General features: G+C 39.1%; 1 protein-coding gene across 2 annotated transcripts in view; it reads right to left on the minus strand.

Moving 5' to 3' along the window:
- Positions 1-3236: 3236 nt before the first annotated feature.
- The window catches only part of prkcaa (protein kinase C, alpha, a), a 186754-nt gene continuing 167835 nt past the window's right edge, over positions 3237-22155 (minus strand). Inside the window, exons 16-18 of one of the 2 annotated variants that reach the window (XM_042484740.1) lie at positions 18923-19063; positions 14932-14952; positions 3237-4517 (exon numbers count right to left, since the gene is read on the minus strand). In XM_042484740.1, the coding sequence (XP_042340674.1) occupies positions 4353-4517; positions 14932-14952; positions 18923-19063 (327 nt within the window). In that variant the 3' untranslated portion in view covers positions 3237-4352. The remainder of the gene's footprint in view (positions 4518-14931; positions 14953-18922; positions 19064-22155) is intronic. The other variant, XM_042484741.1, reaches the window with a different exon arrangement.

Raw genomic sequence — 22155 nt, forward strand, 5'->3', positions numbered from 1 at the left:
AACACTGCAGCAACTGACAACAGCAAAAGCTAAAAAAAACAAAAAAACAAAAACAAATCTTTACAAAGTGACCAAAACACAACATTAACATTATAACATGAAGCCCATTCATGAGACACTGAAAAGCAAGTGGTCCCACTGGTCTAGCAACGAGTAGTGCGTTTAAATCACAACTCACCACAGATCTGGATTCAGTGTTCCACATCACCCTAAAAAGGTAAAGGCAGAAGGAACCAGGGGGCCATAATGTATATTCATATCAAGCTTCTACAGAAAAGTGTACTGATCTAGAACCAGGGACTATATCTCAGGAAAGGCTTTTAAAAAGTATCTATTCAGATGAATAAACTAAATGTCTACTCTATGTCTTAGAGCCCCCACAATCTGCATTCTTTTGGCAAAATCACTATTGTTCTTTACTCTTGCTTTCACACATGGTTTGCAAATCTGCCCGAGCATTAGGACTTTGGTGTTTCATTACTGTAGCAAGACTGCGTCATTGAAACTTCACTTGTGATTGACCCCTTGAAGAGTCTAGCTGGTCTAAGATCAGAACTCTTTAAGGGTGGCTTTGTCATTTTTCAACCAGGACCCTATTTTCCCATGTTTTTGTGTCTCTGTGACTGATGCGAACATTCATTTTTCAGACTGGTTCAGTATTAAGACAGAGTGCTGCAGCCACGCAACGCCCACAATGTAACCAAACAAAGCAATTGTGCAACATCACTGTGTGTCCATTAAAAGTGGTTATCTATTATACAGTCAGGATTACATTATTTTAATTGTGTGAAGTGTCTCTTAGTCTGTTATTTTGCCCAAGTCTCACATATGGAGAAGTCTCATTCTGAAATCTCATGAGATGTGACTTATTGCAGAAAGAAAACGCTGGAAATGCAACTTTGAAAGTCTTTTAGATAACACTGAGCAACACTTTCTGTACTCTGAACACACTATTCCCTTTGATTCATGTTACCGTCATTGTTATGAAGCAATGAGACTGCTCCTTGAGCGAGACCTAGACACAATAACGAACTGACTGGATCAAGTAAAAGGTAAAGATACACTTCAGGCACTTATAATAACAATCTGAGCTTGTCTGTGGCAAAAATAACCACATTTAAAGGAGATACAGCGACAGCGTACAATTGCTCTGGTTACACTGTGGCCCGTTGTGCGGTTGCAGCCCTCTCTCTCAATACTGGGCCAAATCGAAAAATTGCTGTTTAGCAGCAGTCACTTAGAAACAAAAACATGAAGAAATAGGGTCCAGGTTGGAAAATGACAAAGACACACTTTAAGGTTTCAGACTGTGATGTGGAATAGCCACGTTAACCGTGGTCAGTCTAGACCTTTGCTTACAGCGACGGTCCACCTTAAATGTTTTTCTTTTGAGAGTCATTTACCTTCTGCATGCAGGTTAGACAAGACCCACAAGCTGCAGATGGGTTTATTTGTCATGTGTGAGGATAGAGACGGAAAGTTTAAGTTGGAAAAAAAAAATTCCAGCAAGTTTGACACTGTTTTTGGGGGGAAACCTTCAGTGAAGAGTTTTCACTGTTGGAATCTATTCATAGTTACATGAATTTAAGATAACCATGGCCATTATTCTTCAAGAAGGAAAAAACTGATACAAACTTTCAAGACCACAACGGGTAATTCTTACCTCTCAAGTTAGATTTTGAGCGGAGTATCACTTTTCAGGCCGTACTTTTACTTGTTTTATAATCAGCATGCAGCCTTTAGCAGATCACGTGCATGAATGATGCCTACCAAGAGCATGCAGATACAGAGGGGCAGTCAACAGCCAGACACACATTCAGTCAACACACAATTTGCAGTCATTGAATATGAATAAAGAAAATAAAAGTCTTGATAAATCTGCCAAAACAAGCAGAACAGATATATTTCCCAACTTGATAAATCTGGACTCTGGTAAAGAGTCCAGCTGTTACAAAGTTGATCTGTACTGGGTTACTTTCTTAGCTGTTGATTTTTTTTCTCTTTTTTTTCCTTTCTTTTTTTCCACATACAAATATTGGTTTATATAATTAATGTAATAAAAGCACATTCAGGTGTTGGTATAAAAACTGTAACTTGCTATGCTCTTTTTAAATAACTCATGATTATTTACAAAGGAGTTATGCACTGATAGTAGATGCTTTAAAATATGAATCTGATATAATGGAAAAAAATGTATGAGATCACAAAAGGAAATGAGAGTAAAAATGAATCTATTTTTAAAGACATTAAATAAATGAAAAGGGATGCTGAAAAAGGTGATTTAACGCATAATGATTGTGTCGACATACTCCTAATGAGGGATGAGTTTTGTTCTGAGGACAACAAAGCTTTGGCAGAAGAAATGCTCCTGTTGATTTGCAACTTCTGCCTCTAAAAAAAACTAATGTGTTTCATCTACGCTCAAGGGCATGATACTGTATGCAGTATAACATTAAATGGTTAATACACAATGACATAGTATTATTTCCAAAAAACAAACAGTTTATCAAAATGTGGTTCGATTTTCTGAGACATTTATGACCAACGGGAGGTTTTGTAGATATGGGCGTAGCATGGGACAGAGACAGTGGTTAACACTGACTAATGTTATATCATGAGAAACTGTAAACGTTTTAGGTTTGATTTTTTTATTCTAAGGTAGATATAAGAATGTCCTACCACTGCCCACATACTAAACTGATTACTGTGTGTCCACATAGTGTCCACAAATTTACTAACAAGGGAAGTATACAATCTGCAGCTCAAGCAGGGCTAGAAAATAGGTGCGTGAATCATTACTTTTACAAGCAGGTAGGGCTGGGCAATATATTGATATTATACAGATATTGTGATATGACACTAGATACCGTCTTAGATCTTCGATATCATACATGTTGTCTTTTCCGAGTTTTAATGGCTGCATTACAGTAAAATGATGAACTTACCAGAGTGCTAAAGCTGTTTTATTATTTGCTTTAACCAAATTTGTATTCATTATATTTTCATTACTCATGATTATGCATCAAAAGTCTCACTCTGTACATATTTTATGAAAGCACCAATATTCTTGCCGGGGTCCAGACTTTTAAATCTGCCAACTCCAGTTAGTTTGAGTTAACTGCTTCGTTAGAAAAGTTAGAAAATATAAACTGACCAATGAGAGCTGTGAGGGCACTCAATTAGCCAATTAGTGCCAAGAACGGGACAAACGCAGTTATTGTGTTCAAAATCAACATGTCTTCATAATATCGGCCAACATTGTAGTTTCTCTTAAAACCCCGACCAAACAGGAGGGTGGCATGGCTATGCAGCAATGTGGACTTAATACCCTAACTGGTTGGAGTGGAAGCAATGTCAGACTGAAGATGGAAGCAGATTTTAACAAGCTGACTGTATCAATTTTATCTGATATCAGGCAACCAATAGTCAACCCTGAAGTATCATTGCTAATATCAACATCAAAGTATTTGGTCAAAAACATAATGATATTTGATTTTTTCCTCATTGCCCAGCCCTAAAAGCAGGTGAAACAGCACAATAGCAGTTAAGCTAAGAAACTAAGTTATGACAAATTGGAACCAACTCTGACACACTTTCATACCTTTATGTCTGACGTATTTGCAGTTTTACAGGCTGCACATCATCTAACTGTGCATTTTTAGTTGAATTGCTACGCACACGGGAAGTTGAGACCGGCTAGAGTCAAATCGGACTAAAATAGAATTTTATACCGTCAACCATGAATTAAAAAAGGGGAAAAAAATGTAAACATGATACAGGAAACATTGACTCACAAGGTTCTGTTTCAATGCCTGCACCGCCTGTCCTTCATATTTGGCTATAGTCTACGCTGCCTTATGTGAGTGTTTCTCAAGTCACCACATAATAACTATGGTTTACTGTGATAATTATCTACATGGAAACAAACTATGACCCACCGACTAGATCTGTAGACCATAATGTTAATCTATTTCTAAGCATGAAAACCTTTTCCAGAATCAATTAAATGTGATTGTAGGTAAAGGTTCTGTCTCAGTGCCTCCAGTTATGGTAAACCTTCAATACTAATTGCCTCGGTAAAGAGGGACATCCTTATCTGCAGTACATGCTCATCATTATTCTAAAGGAAATTATTTCTTTTGATGGCCGAGAACTTGATCTTTAGAATTTATGCTGTCAAATATATTGTACAGGACAAACATGCATGTCCCAGAATGCTGCTTGCGAATAATTCCAACACATAAAGGTTTACGGGGGCCTTGATCACATTGTGGTCATATGTTAGGTTGGCGGTTGCTTTGAGAGGGTGGCAGTGAGCAGGGAGGTTCTTCAGGGATGCTTCCCCATCCGTCTCATACGCTGTTCATGAGTGACGGGTGTACAAACTGTGGGTTGATGAAAGAGAACCCTGAAAACTCAGCCTGATCGATGTTGGCGATAACCAGCTCATCCGGCGGTGTGAGCTGGGGCTGGGTGCGTGTGAAGAACTTGTCAAAGTTCTCTGCTCCTTTGCCACACTGTAGAAAAGAGACACAGAAGAAGGACATGTTTAGACATAAGGAATGTAGAATAACAAACAGTGCAAGCAGACTGACAAGATGGGACAGACATGGGGAAACTGGAGCGCTGGCTGAAATGTGTGTGTGAGCGCATGGCCATTCTGAGAAGGCAAGAGACGTTCAGCAGCAGAATTTCTTTCAACGTTTTGGAACTTTTCGCAAATTAGCCCAAAGCACAGGACACGCATCATCATCAAGCATCATCAGTCAGGACCATTTAACGATGTCCCTGATGGTCAAAACATGACATATCAGAAATCTTAACAACATTTTACAAAAATGACAAAAAAAACAAAAACATTTCACAGAGCACAACAACATGTTATGTGAAATATATTTCCTGAAATGTTGTGTGTTGTGAAATGTGGTTGTGTTTCTGAAATGTTATCACTTTGTGTGAAATGTTGTGTTTTGTGAAATTATTTGTTTTTTGAAATGTGTTTTCTGAAATGTAGTTTTGTTTTGTAAAATGCGGTTGTGTTTTGTGAAATGTATTTTGTCAAATTGTAGTTTTGTTTTCTGCAATTTTGTTATGTTTTGTGAAATGCGGTTGTGTTTTGTGAAATCTAGTATTTTGAAAAATGTGTTCTCTGAATTGTAGCTTTGTTTTCTGAAATGTGGTTGTGTTTTTTGAATTGTAGGTACGTTTTCTGAAATGTCACGTTTAATGAAATGTGGTTGTATTTTCTAAAATGTTGTTGTGTTTTGTGAAACGTCGTGTTTTGACCCTCAGTACCACCATATCATTGTCATCACCACTGACTTTACTAAAATCACACCGGGCTGGGCAACTCAACAGTGTGCATGGACAATTACAACAAGCAACATTTCTGATGTCTCCCACATCAACCTGTTGACTAACTAAAATGCATTTTCACCTGGTTCCCCCGGCCTACATAAAAATGAGGAACATTTCACACCTGATCCCTGCCTCATCCCTCTTCTACATGCGGTAATGGGTTAACAACATCAGATTACATGCTCTACATCTCATTCACCTGAATCGCAGTGCACCCTTCTGAATACCAAAGCCACATCGACACAGCTGTGGAACAGCAACACAGTTTCCAGTAAACAAAAGCCCAGGATTGATTCTATGAGAGGAAACGGTTTCAGGACCTCTGCAACAAGGCATGTTGTATTTGTTCTGACCTCGTAACCTGTTGTGATGCAGCGCCTTTATTTCTGCAGATGAAGGTGCTGCATTACAGAAGAATGACGTGATTCCTTCTTTCCGTCAGTGTTTCACAGAAGACATCAAACGTGTTTTCCATTTTTGTGTGATGAGAAGATAATCAAATGAAATCAAAGATATGGAAACACATCATGTCACACGGAGAGTGAATCTGCACTAATGAGGATTTCTTAGCAAAGTAAAGCCGTACATGTTCATGCTCATGCATCTCATTTTGTTGCGGTAATGATATTCCCCCTGACTGAAACATATCAAACTTAACATGCACTTTTATGATAAAAGACAGTCTTTTCAGTGAAGTTGAAATAGTGTAATGCAGGTATGTCCTGTTTCCATGACAATCAAGTAACAGTTCAATATTAAAGTTATGTGAGATAACTGACATTTGCATTTGCGTGACTTATTTACTCAAACTAGAGTGAGAGAACATCTCGCGAGGCTCAGTCATCTGAAATGCTGATGCACACACAACCAGATCCTGTTAAAACACTACACCAAAGTCTTTATGCTTTTTTATCTAATCACCGTTTCTATCATGACCAGAAGACCAAAGAACATGGAAACCAACCGCTTCACCTCTTTCCAAGCTAATCTCATTTATGGTGCTGTATATTTGCATGCAGAGATCGTGCTCCTGCCACTTGGGGCCATCTGTATCTTCTAAGGATTAGCTTTTATGGATGATCTCCTCAGAAGGGCACTCTCTAACAAAAACAACGCCAGTGTGTCTTAGTACCGACTAGGATCAGGTATTGTCTGAAAAATTCTAATACCATGTGGTACCATTACCAGAACCCTTTAGGTGATACCTATACCAGTAGAGTCCTTCCAATGATCCCCCTTTTCTCTACCTAATTATGCAAATTGAAGCATTAACTACTTTAACTGCAACAAATACTTTTGAACGATTTGGTGGCATCTTGGAAAGCTGAACTGCCAACTCTGCCAAATAAACTCCACTGTACTTCACCACAGCGCAGACTGCCTTTGTTAAAGTTCCCGAGGTAGTGAACAAATCAAATGTTGCATTCAATCACATTCAAACCTTGCTGGCTGTGGGCGAAACCATACAAATAGTGGAGGTTTTTTTTTTTTTTTTTTTTTTTTTGGATCAAGGTGCAAAAGGAGGAAAAGTTTTAATAATACTTGGCACAGTATCAGGTACTCTTACCCAGCTCTAATGCCTTCCTACCATTTTTATTTTTAAAAGAGAAGTAACAAGATAGGTCCATTTGTCATGATTGACAAGCCATACCTGGTTAAAGTGTTTGATTCAAATGCAACTCTGCATCAGCATTGTACTTTAAACGTCTAGCGACATTCATCAAAGTGCATATCAAAAGGCACTTATTTTGCTTTAGAGCCAGTGGCTGCAGTTCAATGTTAATAAATGCATCATAAGAATGTATTACTCTTGATAAAGCAACAAAAAATCTTAGACTAAGTTTAACAGTTAGGTTGCTAAGACTCAATAAAATGGTTTGTAACACTATTATAAAGAAAAGAAAACTCATAAGGTTTTTATTCATTTATTCGATCATCTCTACTGGAATAAGACCAAGAAGAAATGAAGAAGCAGCGTACAAGAGAAAGAGCGAGCGAGTAAGAAAGAGACAGGGGCCATACTTTACATCCCTCTCTATCCTCATCAGTGATGCATGCACTTGCAAAACACACAATAATACACACAATAATACACAAACGTAATCATACTTTACACTAAAACCCAGTGCGGCACCTTACATTAGGGGTGGGGAAAATCGATTCACATAAGAATCCCGATTCTCGTTTTTGACGATTCAGAATGGATAAAGAAAATCCTAAACATCGATTATATTCTTAACCCTCTAAAATTGTCTTGATAATTTTGAGACCGTTTGTCGGATCGTCTTACTTGTTTCTCACCGGTGAAAGCTGCCGGCTGTGCCGTTCAGAAGGATCCGCATCGTAGCTCTTTCAGAAGCCTCAGTATCCAGCCTGGGAATTCAGGTGTTTTTAAGGAGCTTGTTCAATAGATCCATAATGATATATCCGATATTGGGTGTCTTCCGTATATATTTTATCCATATTTCGATGATAAAAGTACATTAGCATCGATGCTAAACGCCATATTGGTTTCCCCAGAGTTCCTTTGGAGAGGTCAGAGGTTTGTTTCGATCTTGTCGACCAATCGGAAGACGGCCCCCTGCGCTTTGTATCCGCCTACGTACACCATACGTCATCTGGAGCAAACTGCACTGTGATTGCCAAATCCTACCGTATCTATCGCTCTGTGTTATTGGTAGCGCCTCGTGCATTAGAATAAACACTGGTAGCCTTATAATACTAATAACTAATACTAATACTAATACTACTAATACTAATACTAATACTAAAATAATACTACTACTAATAATAATAATAATGATAATAATGAGATAAGGGTAAATCAGGAGACAGTCTAACAAGCAGCAGGGCCTCATATGGATGTAAACTCTGTGTTCACTGCAGGCAGAGCAGGCAGGAAAACCAGGCCCCTCTCTGAAGTGTCAGGAGTGTGATGTGGCCCTCTGCAGCATCACAGATAGGAGCTGCTTTGCAGAATAGCACAGAATATGGAATGGGACTTTTTCGAAAAAAGTGTGTCCATTTTTTTGAACTATAATAACTATAGTTTATTATACAACTAGAATAACACTTGGGAGAAAGGTTTTCTACAACAAAAAAGCTTGTACATAATAAAACCTCCATAATTTCATACACACTTTCCTTTCATAACATAATATGCCACTGGCAAAACAGACTGGAGTAGATCCTGAAATTATACGTCCTATATTTTGAATCGGGAATTGATTTTGAATCGGAAATTGTTTTGAATTGAGAATCAATTCTGAATTGAATCGTGACCCCAAGAATTGAAATTGACATTGAAATCGAAATCAAATTGAATCATGAGATACTGAAAGATTCACACCCCTACTTAATAAGCATTCACTTTCCTTTAGGAGCAACTGATCTGCAGCTGGCAGTGAGAATAGCCGACTCTGTGCAGCCAAATGCCGAAGGGCTCTGACACAGGGAGAGCTTGAATAGAAAGAGAGGAGGATGGAGAGAGGACAGCACCTTTGGCACTGTTGCCATAGACATCAACATTAGTGCATAAAAGTCAAACTGTTGCTGTCACTGCAAAGGCAATATTTTCATCAAACATTGCTTCAAAGTTGCAGGTATTACTAAGAAACAGTGTGAAGGATTAAAAAGTCAGATATTCTCAAACATCTGTCCCTTTTCTTGATGATAACTGATATTATTACTGACTGAACACCAATGATTGCCTCCACTCTTTAAAGGTGGTCATACACTGAACGATTTCAAAAAATGTTGTTTAATTTCAGCTCCTACTTATACAAGTAAATTGTATGCTACATAAAGCCAAAGTTCACTATTGATGTTCTCACACTATATGTGTAAAACACAATAAGACGGCCTGGTGACCGTTTCTGGTCTTTGACAGTTGTCACTTAAGATTTGTTCGAATGCTTTGAAAGGCAGACAGACATTTGTTTACTAGCAGAGGTCTTTTATGACACACTAGTACATTTCACAATAATGCATTTTTGCCAATGTTACTCTTGGGCGTGTCGGTCTTGAGGAGGAAGAAGCTTCAAAGAAGTATATATGCTGTTACCACAAACCAACCTGGCCTCTATATTTTCTGTCCATGTGACACGTCATGAGGCCATTGCACTTTCAGATGGTCTGTTTGCCACATCCCAACAGGCGAAGTGAGAAAAAAGTCACTAACATGGAAGAATCAACTCGTAACTTTGCTTCAACTGTGCAAGACCATGATGACTGCACACCAAAATTTTAGACATGTCAAGAATTCATCCAAACACCAGACAGCTGACAGATGAAATTTGGTCGTACGGCTCAAAAATCGGGTCAGAAACAGGCTAAAATAGCATTGTGTATGCCGAGCTTTAGAGTTAACAGTCACTCACACAGAGTTTGATCTAGTACGGGAAAACAGCAATCTCCATGTTAGACCTCCTCTTATCCACAGCTTGAGAAGATTTGTTTTGGAAGAAAGCGTGAAAAAGGCAGTTTTTATAGATGTCATGAGACATAACTTCATTATTTTTCAGTCCTTTCCAATCAGTTTCAATTGTTGGTATACGACTTCAAACCCATCTGTGACCTGGCTTTGAAACTCTTGACTAACTTGTGACTAATTGTCCTTATCCACTGCTGCCCTACATTCACATACAAGACATGTAAGTGTGTGTGTATGTGTGTGTATGTTTGTGTTTTATGTGAGCGTCAGTGCATCCATGAGTGTGCTAACAACTGCTTGTGTGTGTCAGTCTGTTTGTGTTTCTGAATGTCTGGCTGTGTTTGTCAAGCTGTGGTATGAAGGTACAGACATTTCTATATTTATTTCATTCTACTGTTTTTTTTAATTTATTTTTTATTGGTAAGGCCAGACAACACATGTCGGGTGATTTAAGGATAGTGAACACAGCAGGACATAAAAACAATGAGACACAGATGTTTTCTACAGTGTGTGTCTGTGTGTTTTATAAATGTCCGACAGGTGACATCCACTCCAAGCCACTACCACCCTGTCAGAGTGGATAGAAGGCAGGACATACACTTTGAGGTGTGTGTGTTGTGTGTGTGTGTGTGTGTTTGTGTGTGTTTGTGTGTGTGTGTGTGTGTTTGTGTGTGTGTTTGTCTCTGAATGTACTCTCTTGTTCCCACACAGCAGAAACCTGATGGGTAATCTCCAGCATCCTTCAACTCCTGTGTGTCCCCATATCCTTGTCTTCTTCTATCCATCACTGACTATCTCGCTCAAGTGAAGAGACACATTTTCCACTCTGACCTCCACCGACAATTGCCAGCACCAAGATGTGCCTTTTTTGGATCACAGAACAGTTTACACCTTGCGACACCAGGCTTCTGCTCTCAAGTGATATTCCTACCCATGTATAAAGCAAAGCATATGCTGGATGGAGCTTCAGCTGCCAGACTGACAATGCTGAGTGTTTGGACATTATTTTGGAAAACATGCTTCATTTAGATTTATTTATATATTCTGGTCCAAGCCTTTTTTTTCTTTTTTAAGCCCTGAACAAATCAAATCAACATTAAATAACCACTGGCTATGAAGGCCGACTGGCCAAACATCTGCTTGGTGTGTCAGGGCCTTAACAGAAAGGTTGTGGGACTTAGCATGTTTTATTACTTTTCAGGGTACTGAGTGTTGAAAGTAAAAACTAGAATTACCTCCACAACTGGATTACCATCCATTTCTGTGAAAACGTGGAAGTCTGAACCCAACGGAACCCAACTGTTGTAGCATTTGGATGTGTTCATGTTATACCTACCAGCCAAAAATGAAACTGAAGTCGATGAGCGATTACTTTGTTTATAGTAATTCTTGACAATATATCCAGTCTGATGAGAACAAGATGGACGCAAGGTCCCCTTTACTTTTAGCTTTGACTACCAAAATCTAATCAGTTTATTGTTGTTTCCAAGTGGATGTTTGTGCCAAATTTAAAGAAATTCCCTCAAGGTGTTCCTGAGATATCACACGTCCATACATAAAGTGTTTTTTTTTTTTGTTAATCCCATTACTCTCAGGCCAATATTGCTGTCTTTAAAAGACATTACTGGGCTGTGTTTTAAACCAAGAGTGATCATACTGGTATCATATGAAAAAAGACCCAATGAATCCAGCGGCACTAACAATGCCATGCTAGCTTGCTAGGAAGGGGGATAAATAGCACTTCAAAGTTAGGCAAAATTTGGACGATGTAAAAACGATATGGTCTCTTCACAGGTGTCCCTTGACCTCTGACCTCAAGATATCTGAATGAAAACGGGTTCTATGGGTACCCACAAATCTCCCCTTTACTAACATGCCTGTTTTATATTAGTGCCATGCAGTTTTTTGTTGTCATTTGATTCCTTATCAAGACTGGTAAAAATTGCTTTACCTTGTTATGTCATAAGGACTTCAAAACTGTTTTGAAATGCAAAATAATGGAATTGAAAACCTAATTAAAAATGCAATTAATCTGGATTAACTATTGAATTTCTGCAATAATTTGTGATATAAAAACCAAGACATTGTTTTTTGTGTGAAAAAGCATCACATTACAAATACAGGACCTCGAAGACACTGAAAACTATTTCATAATAGCTGTTCTCATACGATAAACGAAGCTCAAAAGATTAGCCCAACAAGATCAAAAGGAGAAAATGAGATTATGAACCATGGTTATTAAAATCTGCCCCACTGCCTTTGTGATATTTCCAGATACACACAAACTTGGCCTTTTGGAGAAACCGCAGCGTAGGCCTTACATCTCCTATTTTCTCATCCTGAGATTCAGCCAACCCTTATGGGGTGAGACCAAAGCTATTATGCTGTTGATACATCCTCCCATACACAGTGACACAGTGTCCTACATGGGTTTTTGACCTACTTTCTCTCATCTTTAATCTCCCTCTCTCTCTCCGCACACATACAGACGCGCACGCCTCTGCACTCAAGCATATTAAAAGAACACTCAGCTACTTAGTATGGTAAATGAGCGCCCGTCTCCAATAAGAGTTGTGCCATGACTCTCTCTCTTCCTTCATCTCTCTAAAGTCGCTGGCATGGAAAGTTATCTGTTTTTGTCATAATCTACTGAACATCTTACTTTGTTTTGATGAATCCTTGGCTTGTCATCAGCAGTGAATGGATAACAGAGGGACATCAGTCATTTAAACTTAAAATATTTTATGAACATAAGGCAGAATTTCTAAGCGCAGAGTAGGAAAGTAAGGTGTTTCAAAGCAGCGTGGAATTTTAATATATTTCACATTTTAACAAACATGTTTTTCTGCACTATGTGGGATGTATCTACCACACCACTCTCAGTGCCCTTTTTCATGAATTTGCAATGTGAGAAAATCACAAAGCACTGTTGAATCCACAGGGTTATTGGTGCATAAAGCATGAAGATTAAACCAGAACCTTAAATGACCACATGCTTTTACAGTTCCTCTCCGGACACGTTTTAAATTTTGTAAAAACACTTACGCTAATACTACTATTTTGTTTAACATGGTTTTCGCACATAAGTATGTTATAAAAACTGAAAAGGTTCTTCAAGCAGATCAACTCTTTCTCCTTCATTATGAAATTTGCCTGCAGTAATGGCAGTAGTTCCACTTGCACTAGGTTGACCAACCCTAACCCTAACCCCAGCGCTCATGATGGCTAGAGTTAGCATTAGAGGAAACATCTGAGAGATTTATTGGTACATGTTTAAACCTCAGTCAGACCCAGACTAAAACGAGGAATCAGTTGTGCTCCAAATCTGCGACTTGCAGACATATCAGAATGTCTAAGTGTGATTAGTATCTTTTATCATTTGTGTTTGTTAGCTTGTTAGCTTGTAGGCTAACTGTCAGTGGCTGACACAGTATTAGTGTTTGTGAAACATACAATAATATCTGCTGCAATGTGCATTTTTATAGATTCGAAAAGGAAGTTCCAGGGTCCGTTTTACATCCAAAAACTGCACACTCTTCCTAGCGTTAACACAAAGAGCACAGGCCTCTGTTATAGGCAGAGTAATAAAAAGCACAATGCTAGCTCCTAAAATTAGATTTAGAAAAAAATTACAATATATGACCTTGCTTAAAGTATCGCAATATACTGAGTCGTAACTCCTGTGTCGTGATATGCATTGTATTGCAGGATTCTCACCGATTCCCAGTTTTACGTATTAAATAAATAACTAAATATATCAAAAATAACTACATAAACAAACTGAAAATGCTCCCTTTTATGTCCTTTAATTAAAAGAGAAAAGGCAGACATGCTCAGTCAAGTTGCAACACTGTGTGCCTCTCATTTTCTTACAGCTACAGTGAGTCACAACTCATCCATATTGCCATAATTTTCTGTGTGTGTGTGTGTGTGTGTGTGTGTGTGTCTGTGCATGCGTGCGTGCATGTGTGCGCATGTGTGAGTGTGAGTGTCCAAGTATCCCATCAGGCATCCCTTCCTTGGACACTGTTCCAAGACTTCTGTGCAGTGAATAAGTCCTCCCACTCTTTCTCGCCCTCCCTTCATTCACTGCTCCCATCACTATCAATCAGCAGCTTCCTATCTGACCTACTTTCTGCATCCCTCTCTGCTCCCTTCAGCCATAAGGATGTTCTGCCATCCACAAGTGGGTGTGAAACACGTGGCCATCGAGGGCATTTTACTTTAAAAATTTGTCTGATTTCATGCCTGCACAGCTCGCTGGATGTGGCTGGCATTTAATTATGTTTTGTTACCTGCACGGTGACAGCATCCAGTACTGTAAGTATGTATTGACAATAAATCGAGCCTGCACTGACACTCGTTCTACTACACAATGTTGTGTCTTCCGCACTGTCTGAAGCCCTGGTGCTATAAACACAGATGGTTTAAATGTCTCAGCTGGGTGCAGCCGGTGTATTGATTGCAATTCCACAGCTGTCACAGGCGGATGAAGTGAGATTGAGCGGGGATAGAGGCACAAGGAAAGAGGAGGAGGAGTGGATTAGAGAGGCAGGGTTAGACTTGGTGAGGGGTGAGAGGGAGGTTTATGATGACAGCCATTTGGTGATAATGGACTCAGAAACAGTGCTGCACTACATGGCACAGTGAGATGGACAGGATGGATCATTATAGAGCAGGTTATGGTGGAAACAGAGAGCATTCAACAATGGTTTCCCACTGTCTTTCCTCATCTTTCACCCTTTTCTGCGTCAGAAACCAGACCCATGCAAGCATGCAAAAGGACATGCCCGTTTGCATGCATCCACCTCCTTGCAACTTCAGCGTGGACAAATATACAAGTGCAGAAGCTTTCTTCTCTCCCTCCGAGTATCAATGAACCCCCCCCCCCCCACCCCCCCCCACACACACACACACACACACACACATATGCAGCAAGTAGACACAGGGAGACAAGGCGTACATGCAAGGAAATCTTCCTCCCCTGCTTTTCTCAATCTCTGTTAACCTTCAGTTTCTTTAACCTTCCCACATACATACATTTACTCACACATACACACACAAAGCACACACAGCATTTCCAGGACACCCAGCATGTCCACTCAGCGGGGGACTACATGGACAAAGAGGTCAGGATTCACCTTATTAGATGAACTGGAGCCCTTGAGGGTTGAAACAGAAGAGAACTACAATATTTAAACTGAATGTGTAAAGGACACACACACACACACAGACAGACAGACACACTCACACACAAGACACTGAGTGACCTACTTCATCTCTGTTGCCTGTTGTTTTTTTGTTTTGTTTTTAAAGAAACACACTCTATATGGACTCAGTGACTGTCTGTTCGTATATTTGAGGGCAAATGATGGAAAGACACAGGGAGAAAGTGTGTGTGCTCTGCATGATCATGTGTAATCCCAAGGGATTTCAAAACTACCCCTCACTGTGCAGCAAAGTGTAAGCTATATGAGATATGCATTCATAATATATAGATGTTACATTATTTATACATTCATATGAGAGGCTTTGAAATTATTTATGGCCCATAAAATGCATGCCATAAGTAGCCTGCGCCTGCAGCTGTGTTTTGACCATACAAAAGTGTCATGTCAAGGCAGTATTATGTTGCAAACTGAGGTGTTTAAAGTAACTTCTATGTATTGAGCAAGCGCCCCAATTTCATTTATTTATTTATTTTTACTGTCGACCATATAATTTTTTATGTTTTCACAAAACTCAAGTATATAATATCGGTTTAATCCAGACTTCTTTTGCGTCATTGTGAAATCATTTAAAACTCTGAAATTCGTCTTGAAATGAATGGTGGACAACACCAATGGTGTAACTTCCTCTGTGCATGTTACATTCTCCTCATTCCTGGGCACTGTCAGCGACTCCTAATAGGAATGTTACAAAGGACTGCATTCAGATTGCATCAGCTATCTCAACACACATGAATATATCCGCTATGATACAGCCACCTTCACATGGTGAGACCTAATGTAAATATTTCTAGTAAATGGCAACGGTCATTTACTATAAATCCCCAAAGCATATTGGAGTGCCAACAACACATCTATGACGTATGTACTGGTGGAGGTGTGATTGTGTGATGCTTGTGCAGTAATAGTGGAATTATTCTACACTGAAGCCTCAGAGAAGCCCTGGAATACTACAGCGACCTGTTCTTGGTCTGTACTACTTCTTGACCCTCGTCACTCTACACAGAATAAGCAGATACAGGAAATGAATGAATGGAGGGATGGATGGATGGCTGTTGTACATCAAAGGCAACTATACCATCTTGGTAAATGGTTGTGTATGTAATTATACTAGAGACATCAAATGTTGACGCACCATCAACAGCAAGTTGAGTTTCAATCAAAGCGAGAATATGCAATATGGTTACTTTCTTATATCCACCACTGTCTAGAATTGAACACTGCTAACAACTGTCATGGTTCGCTCCACTTAAGAATAGAATTTTCTGAAGCTGGGTGACTATGATCTGACGAAATTAAAAAAAAGGAATCAGCTAAATTACAAAAGAGATGCTTGTTTTTTTCCCAAACACACAATCATACCTAAATGATGGAATAGGTCACTAGGCAACGACTCTCAAAATAACATATAAAACCTTGGAGAAGACCAGCAAAAGGTGCACATACTAACAGTGGCAGTTTTAAACACGTTAGTAAGTAAAACTTGCAAGTGCACATTAGGAAACTTTTTGAAGAAAAGGTCATGGTTTGGGTTCAGATAAGTATGTTTGTTACATAATTTAAGTGACGTATGCAAGTAACGTTACATTACGTTACATAACGTTACAGCGTGATTCGTTTAACTTTGTTACAAGTCGTCTCCTGAAATTTTCCACAAAATATGCTATCAACTCCAACTAGACACTAAAAAGTGGTGCAATAAATTGTGTACATTGAAACTTAAAATTTTATAATATTCCATGATATGTATAAATATTCAAGACATGTGACATTTTTTATGGCAAGTTTTAGAATATTAACAAGAAGGATTTCTCAGAGTGATAAAGTGAATTTTAAGTGCCCTAAATGATATTGGATGTAACGTTAATGGAAGCCTTGAGGAGAGTGACCCCACCATAAAATATGGCATGTGCAGATAAGGATTTTCTCTGTGTGTGTGTGTGTGTGTGTGTGTGTGTGTGTGTGTGTGTGCTTTGCTTGGGGATGGTGGTTCTTGAAAATATTTGGGCAGTTGAGATTTAGGTACAAGCTTGAGCATGAGGTAAAGACATGAAATATTTTTGTGTAAATCTTGTTTTAAGCATCTCATTGACATTCCAAAACAGTCGATGTATAACACATTACATAACTTGGAACTAACTTTGTCTGTACTGCTACATTATACACTACCTGTTTCATTTTATTTGAACACTGTCAACGTAACACACAAACTCACTATGACCGTAGTTAAGGACAGTAACTAGAGACATTTTAACTAATAAGGTTCCCTAACAAATCTGACTAAAGGCTGAGGTACTGCAGCTAGTAAACAAACAGCAAAACACATTCTCCGAGGCAAGTAAAGAGGGGCATAAAATGTCTTGCTAAGAAAGATTTGTCCTGTAGTGATGATGACATCTGTACATGTTTGTTTCGATGTAGAAGTTCATGAAGTTATATTTGTTCACTTGTCTTTTTCTACCTGTATTGTGTTGAATGCATACTCTAAGAGGGGGTAATAAATCAGTTAAAATATACTGACATCGATTAGCCTTTGCCACATTAATACAAAATGAAAGAAGAATTTCTGTAGACTATCAAGACCACTGGACAAAAAAAGCATTGAACATTGTGCTAAATTTGAGGGGACAACTGAGGATTGCTTTATGGCACAAAGATAGGATGCTGAATGGCACAAAATAAGAGGATGGCACTGTTCTTTAAGTGCAAGCAATGTTTTTAGAGCTTCTTAAAATAACAGATCATGACTGAAAGGCCCAATGAAACACAACCTTGGTAAAGCCAAAGAGAATAAATGCACCAGGACTAATGGCATTGAGGCAAAGAGAGACAAAAGAAAGAAAAACAAATGGGAGAATTCATACATGGATTGCACAGATTCTGCAGCTGCTAAACCTGCACAATAAAGATCCTTGACCCCTTTTAATGCGAATGAGTTACACTGCAGAGGCAGTCCAATTAACAACAATCATCACTAATAGCCACACGCAATTACAGTGAAATTATTAGCATCCTCAGATAGTTGATGGTAATTGAAGCACATTCATCAAGGGTGTCAAGCCCAGAACTTCCAGTGATTTGGGCTGCAATGATTATAACCAGGTGAAGCCATCGTCACGCCAGATGAGCCTCTGCACCTGGTCAGTCGGGACCTGAAGCTCACAATATGATTTTCTTCTTTTTCTTTTCACCACTGTTCTGTCTACTGTGTTCTTGGTAAAGGCAACTTTTAAACTTCGCAACATGGATAGATGCAATCACACGCAAAACAGGGCAATTCGCACTCACCTGCAAAACTTTTTGGGCGCATTTGCACTTTAATATCATTTGTGCATTATCTTCTGTGACCTTGAGACGGGGCAGATAGCGGTTGCAATTGATATGCAATTCATTGTGCCATCAGTCTTTGTGAATTTGCCCCAAAGCTTGCTAATTTGGTGGATGATGCAAAGTGCAGTCAAGTGTGCTATGCGCAGTGAGTGATGGTGCAATTTAGGTATTATTGTGGCAGAATACTTTGCTTTTTTGAATTCATGTTTTCATCCAAATGTAGTTCAGATTTTACACGATAGCATAATATTTTTAACAGGACTCAGTAAGGAAATGACTGCATCTCAAGAAAATGCCTCTTTGCTGCCACAGTGCTGCACTTTGCACCTTGCACCAGATGAAAACAGAGCTCGAAGGTGCAACATTCCCTTTGTGACAGGAACAGACAAGTGTAATGGGGAACATGGCCTTATTTTAATGAAGGCTAAACTCATGTGAGAGAGGCTACTAATCACCGTGACATTAGTTACAGTAATTACACCAAGTGGTTTCACACTTAATTAGACTATGAAGTGTAAATTAAACCCTAAGACACTTATAACCAAATGTAAAAGTGTATGTGCACAGTACTTACCACTTTGGGCTTGAAAGGCGGCTGTATCTCCCTGTTCTGGAGGCGTTCCCAGTCGATACGTCTGAAGAAGGCGTGTTCTCTGATGTCCCTCTCTCCCTCAAGGCCGCATCCCAGACGCTTGGATGGGTGCTTGGTCATCAACTGCTCATAGTAAGAAACAAAAAGGAGGTCATGAAGTCAGAACAAAGAGCCTTTAAATTGCACTGTCATTAAGTACCCCAATGAGGAAAACATTTTCCCTTTCTTCAGTTTCATTAAGTTTACATAAATGAGGCACATTTTCACTTTCAGAGATTTAGATTTTAATTTTTTCAGTTCACAGTAAAACAATGTACATTAGCAACTGGATTTATCTCTCAAAAAGCAATCGCTATTAGTGTATGAGGAAAACCCACACTTAGTTTCTCCCACTTCTGTGTTCTGTCAGTGATGTGTTTTGTAATGTGATTCCACCTTGTTTCTAGGTCAGTAAGTGACAGCTTAACAGATGGGTCTGAAAAAGAGTGATATAATAGTTTTTTCCCATCCCTCTGCTTCTTCTGCCTTGAGAGAACTGCTGCCACTTCCAATCACATGAGCACAAAGTTTACACTTTATAAAAAAGCAAACCAAGATAATAAAAAAGCACCCACAGGAAACACAACAAAATCTGTCATTGTTATATTATGTAGAAGCCCACTGGTGTTACTTAAACATAATTATGCAAGTAATGTTTCGCAAATTTAAAGTAATTTAAATGTTTGTTTACTGTTAGAGGGCCTGTAAATTCTTGCAGATTGCATAAACAGAACACGAGCTGGGCTGGAGGAGGAAAAAAACGAGCCTATTTTAAATGCATTAAAGCAATTCCTACTGATATTGGAGCAGAATTACTGATTAGCTGCTTGTTATTGTGAGTGTATATATGGAATTTCAATAGTTATACTATCTGCATAAATAATCTGCATTACCACTCCCACGTCAGTACAGTGATATGTCCTGAATGAATAGCTAAAGAACGGAGAGAAGCCTTGGAGACAGACAGAGAGACAGGTGGGTTTCAATATTGACAGTCCAAGGACAAAACTGACTTATTCATACACTGAACTCTAAAATGGAAATGCTTCTTTATTGGACTGAGCTAGTTTTAATGCTTAAATCAGCTGGTTTCTATGCCCTGGTATGGTGTACAGTGTTTGTTCTTTAAATGACTACATGCATACATACAAAGTCACACAGGCATGCAAGACTGCAGCACCTCTAGTTAAATATCTGTGATACACACCTTCACACCCAGCTCAGGCAGTTCTCCCGAATTATGTGACATGTTCAGCAATCACACTTTGACACTCATGATTGTATGCTCAAGAATGTCTTGTGGCTGCAGTGATTCATAATTGTTTTGAAATCAGTTGTATTGACTGTTTAATACTGTCACTGACTGTTGACTCCTAACTTATCTAAACATGAGTCCTCAACAAAATCATATAGCAAAAGCAGAGAGCAAAAGGCATTTTGGGAAATTCTCTTGGCTAAAAACAAGAAGTCATCCATAAAAATGTTTGGCCTAAATTTAATCTGTTGTATCTACATTTTAATTCCATACCTAATATGTTGTGGACCACTATCCACTAAAGTTAGGCTTGATGTGAGGTGAAAAAAAAAATCCCAGCTTTCCAGTCATCTTTGCCACCATTTTTACTGCAACAGAACTTGGAGGGACAATTGCTGCTGTAACTGTGTGTGTCTTTAGGAGTGGCCTTTTTTTTAGCAACTGGGCTTTGCTCTTCTCAAGAACTTAGTGTGAGATGAGGAGCTCAAAATTACCTCACATTTTGGTAACTTGTCTATTGCACAAGAAAAAAAGGAAGCAACCTCATAAAATTCAAGCTGTCAATCAATACTGCTGCTAGCTCTGTTTACATGCTCTCTCTCTCTCTCTGTCTCTCTCTCTCTGTGTCTCTCTCTCTGTCTCTCTCTCTGTCTCTCTCTGTCTTTCTCTCTGTCTCTTTGTGTACAGTGTTTACAGTCCTGCTGTAGTGACACAATGGAACAGAAACCTCTGTTTTTGGGGTGACACATTGTATCAGATTGTATTATACCCAGTGTAGGTGTTTCGTTTGATGTGTTCTTTCACTATCTAAATCTAAATATATCCACTCTCATCAGTTATATGTTTTTTCAGTCAGTTGATTGTAACTATTAAGTGATCAGTTAATAGTGCAGCATTGCTTCAGACGTCAGGTTGCATGAACATTTGTTTGTATGTAGAATTTGCATAAGAACAGAAATGCGGCAGATACAAAAAGTGTAAAAAAAAATACATCAATGCGTTACCGAACTTTCTTTTTGACTTATAATTTAAGAGATACAGCCATATTAATGACATGTGAAAATGAAAAACTTTTCTTAGTGCTGAATAACTACTTGCACAACTTTTGCAAGCCAGCTTTCCTGCAGCAAGCCCCTAAGATATACAAGCCATGGGCTGGGCCACATCTGAACTAGCGGAGTGCATCCAGCTGGCAGAGAACATCAGACAGCTGTTAACGGGAAAGAAAAAGTCATTTGCAGCTTTCTGGCTGTTCACACGACTGTCAGTGACGGTGTGAAAGCATCCTGCTGCAAACACAAGGCTGTCACCATTAAAATGACACACCTTGCACATTGAAATGTCCTTGAAATTGACTGACTGCTGGCCTGCCACCATGCCAATCAAATGCTCAAGCTTTTCCTTTTTCCTTTTGTACTTATACTCTTGAAATACTTTGCATGAATGTGATAGCTTTTCTCCTGAAAGAAGAAAATATGGTGTTGATATTTCCCGCAGAACATTTGATTGTTCTGTCTGAAAACTGTTAGCACTCGAATCTCAATGGCACCGCGCCAAGAACTGTCATCAAGAGGTTTCGTTGCATGTGGTCACAAAGTGTATATAACTTCGTTACCCTGCTGTTTCCGCTGAGAGCATCAAGTCGTTAGATTTGATGGGAAAGGGGAGGAGAGGGGGAGAAGAATGGCGAACGAGAGTGATAAAGTATGAGACAAAGCAGATGGGGTCTCTAAGTCAGCAGGGAGTCTGGCCAGGTAAAACTGTGTGATTCAGTACATCAAGGCTTTCGAAACACACACATCATCCTTTAGTGTGCTCCAGTCTGAGGGAGCCGGGGGATCTACCAAGGCAAAACATCTGATCAAAGACAAACCACACTTGAACAAATAATAAATGAGCTTAAATTTGACCTTTTCTGCTG

The sequence above is a fragment of the Plectropomus leopardus genome, chromosome 4, assembly GCF_008729295.1.
Source record: "Plectropomus leopardus isolate mb chromosome 4, YSFRI_Pleo_2.0, whole genome shotgun sequence".
Lineage (NCBI taxonomy): Eukaryota > Metazoa > Chordata > Actinopteri > Perciformes > Serranidae > Plectropomus > Plectropomus leopardus.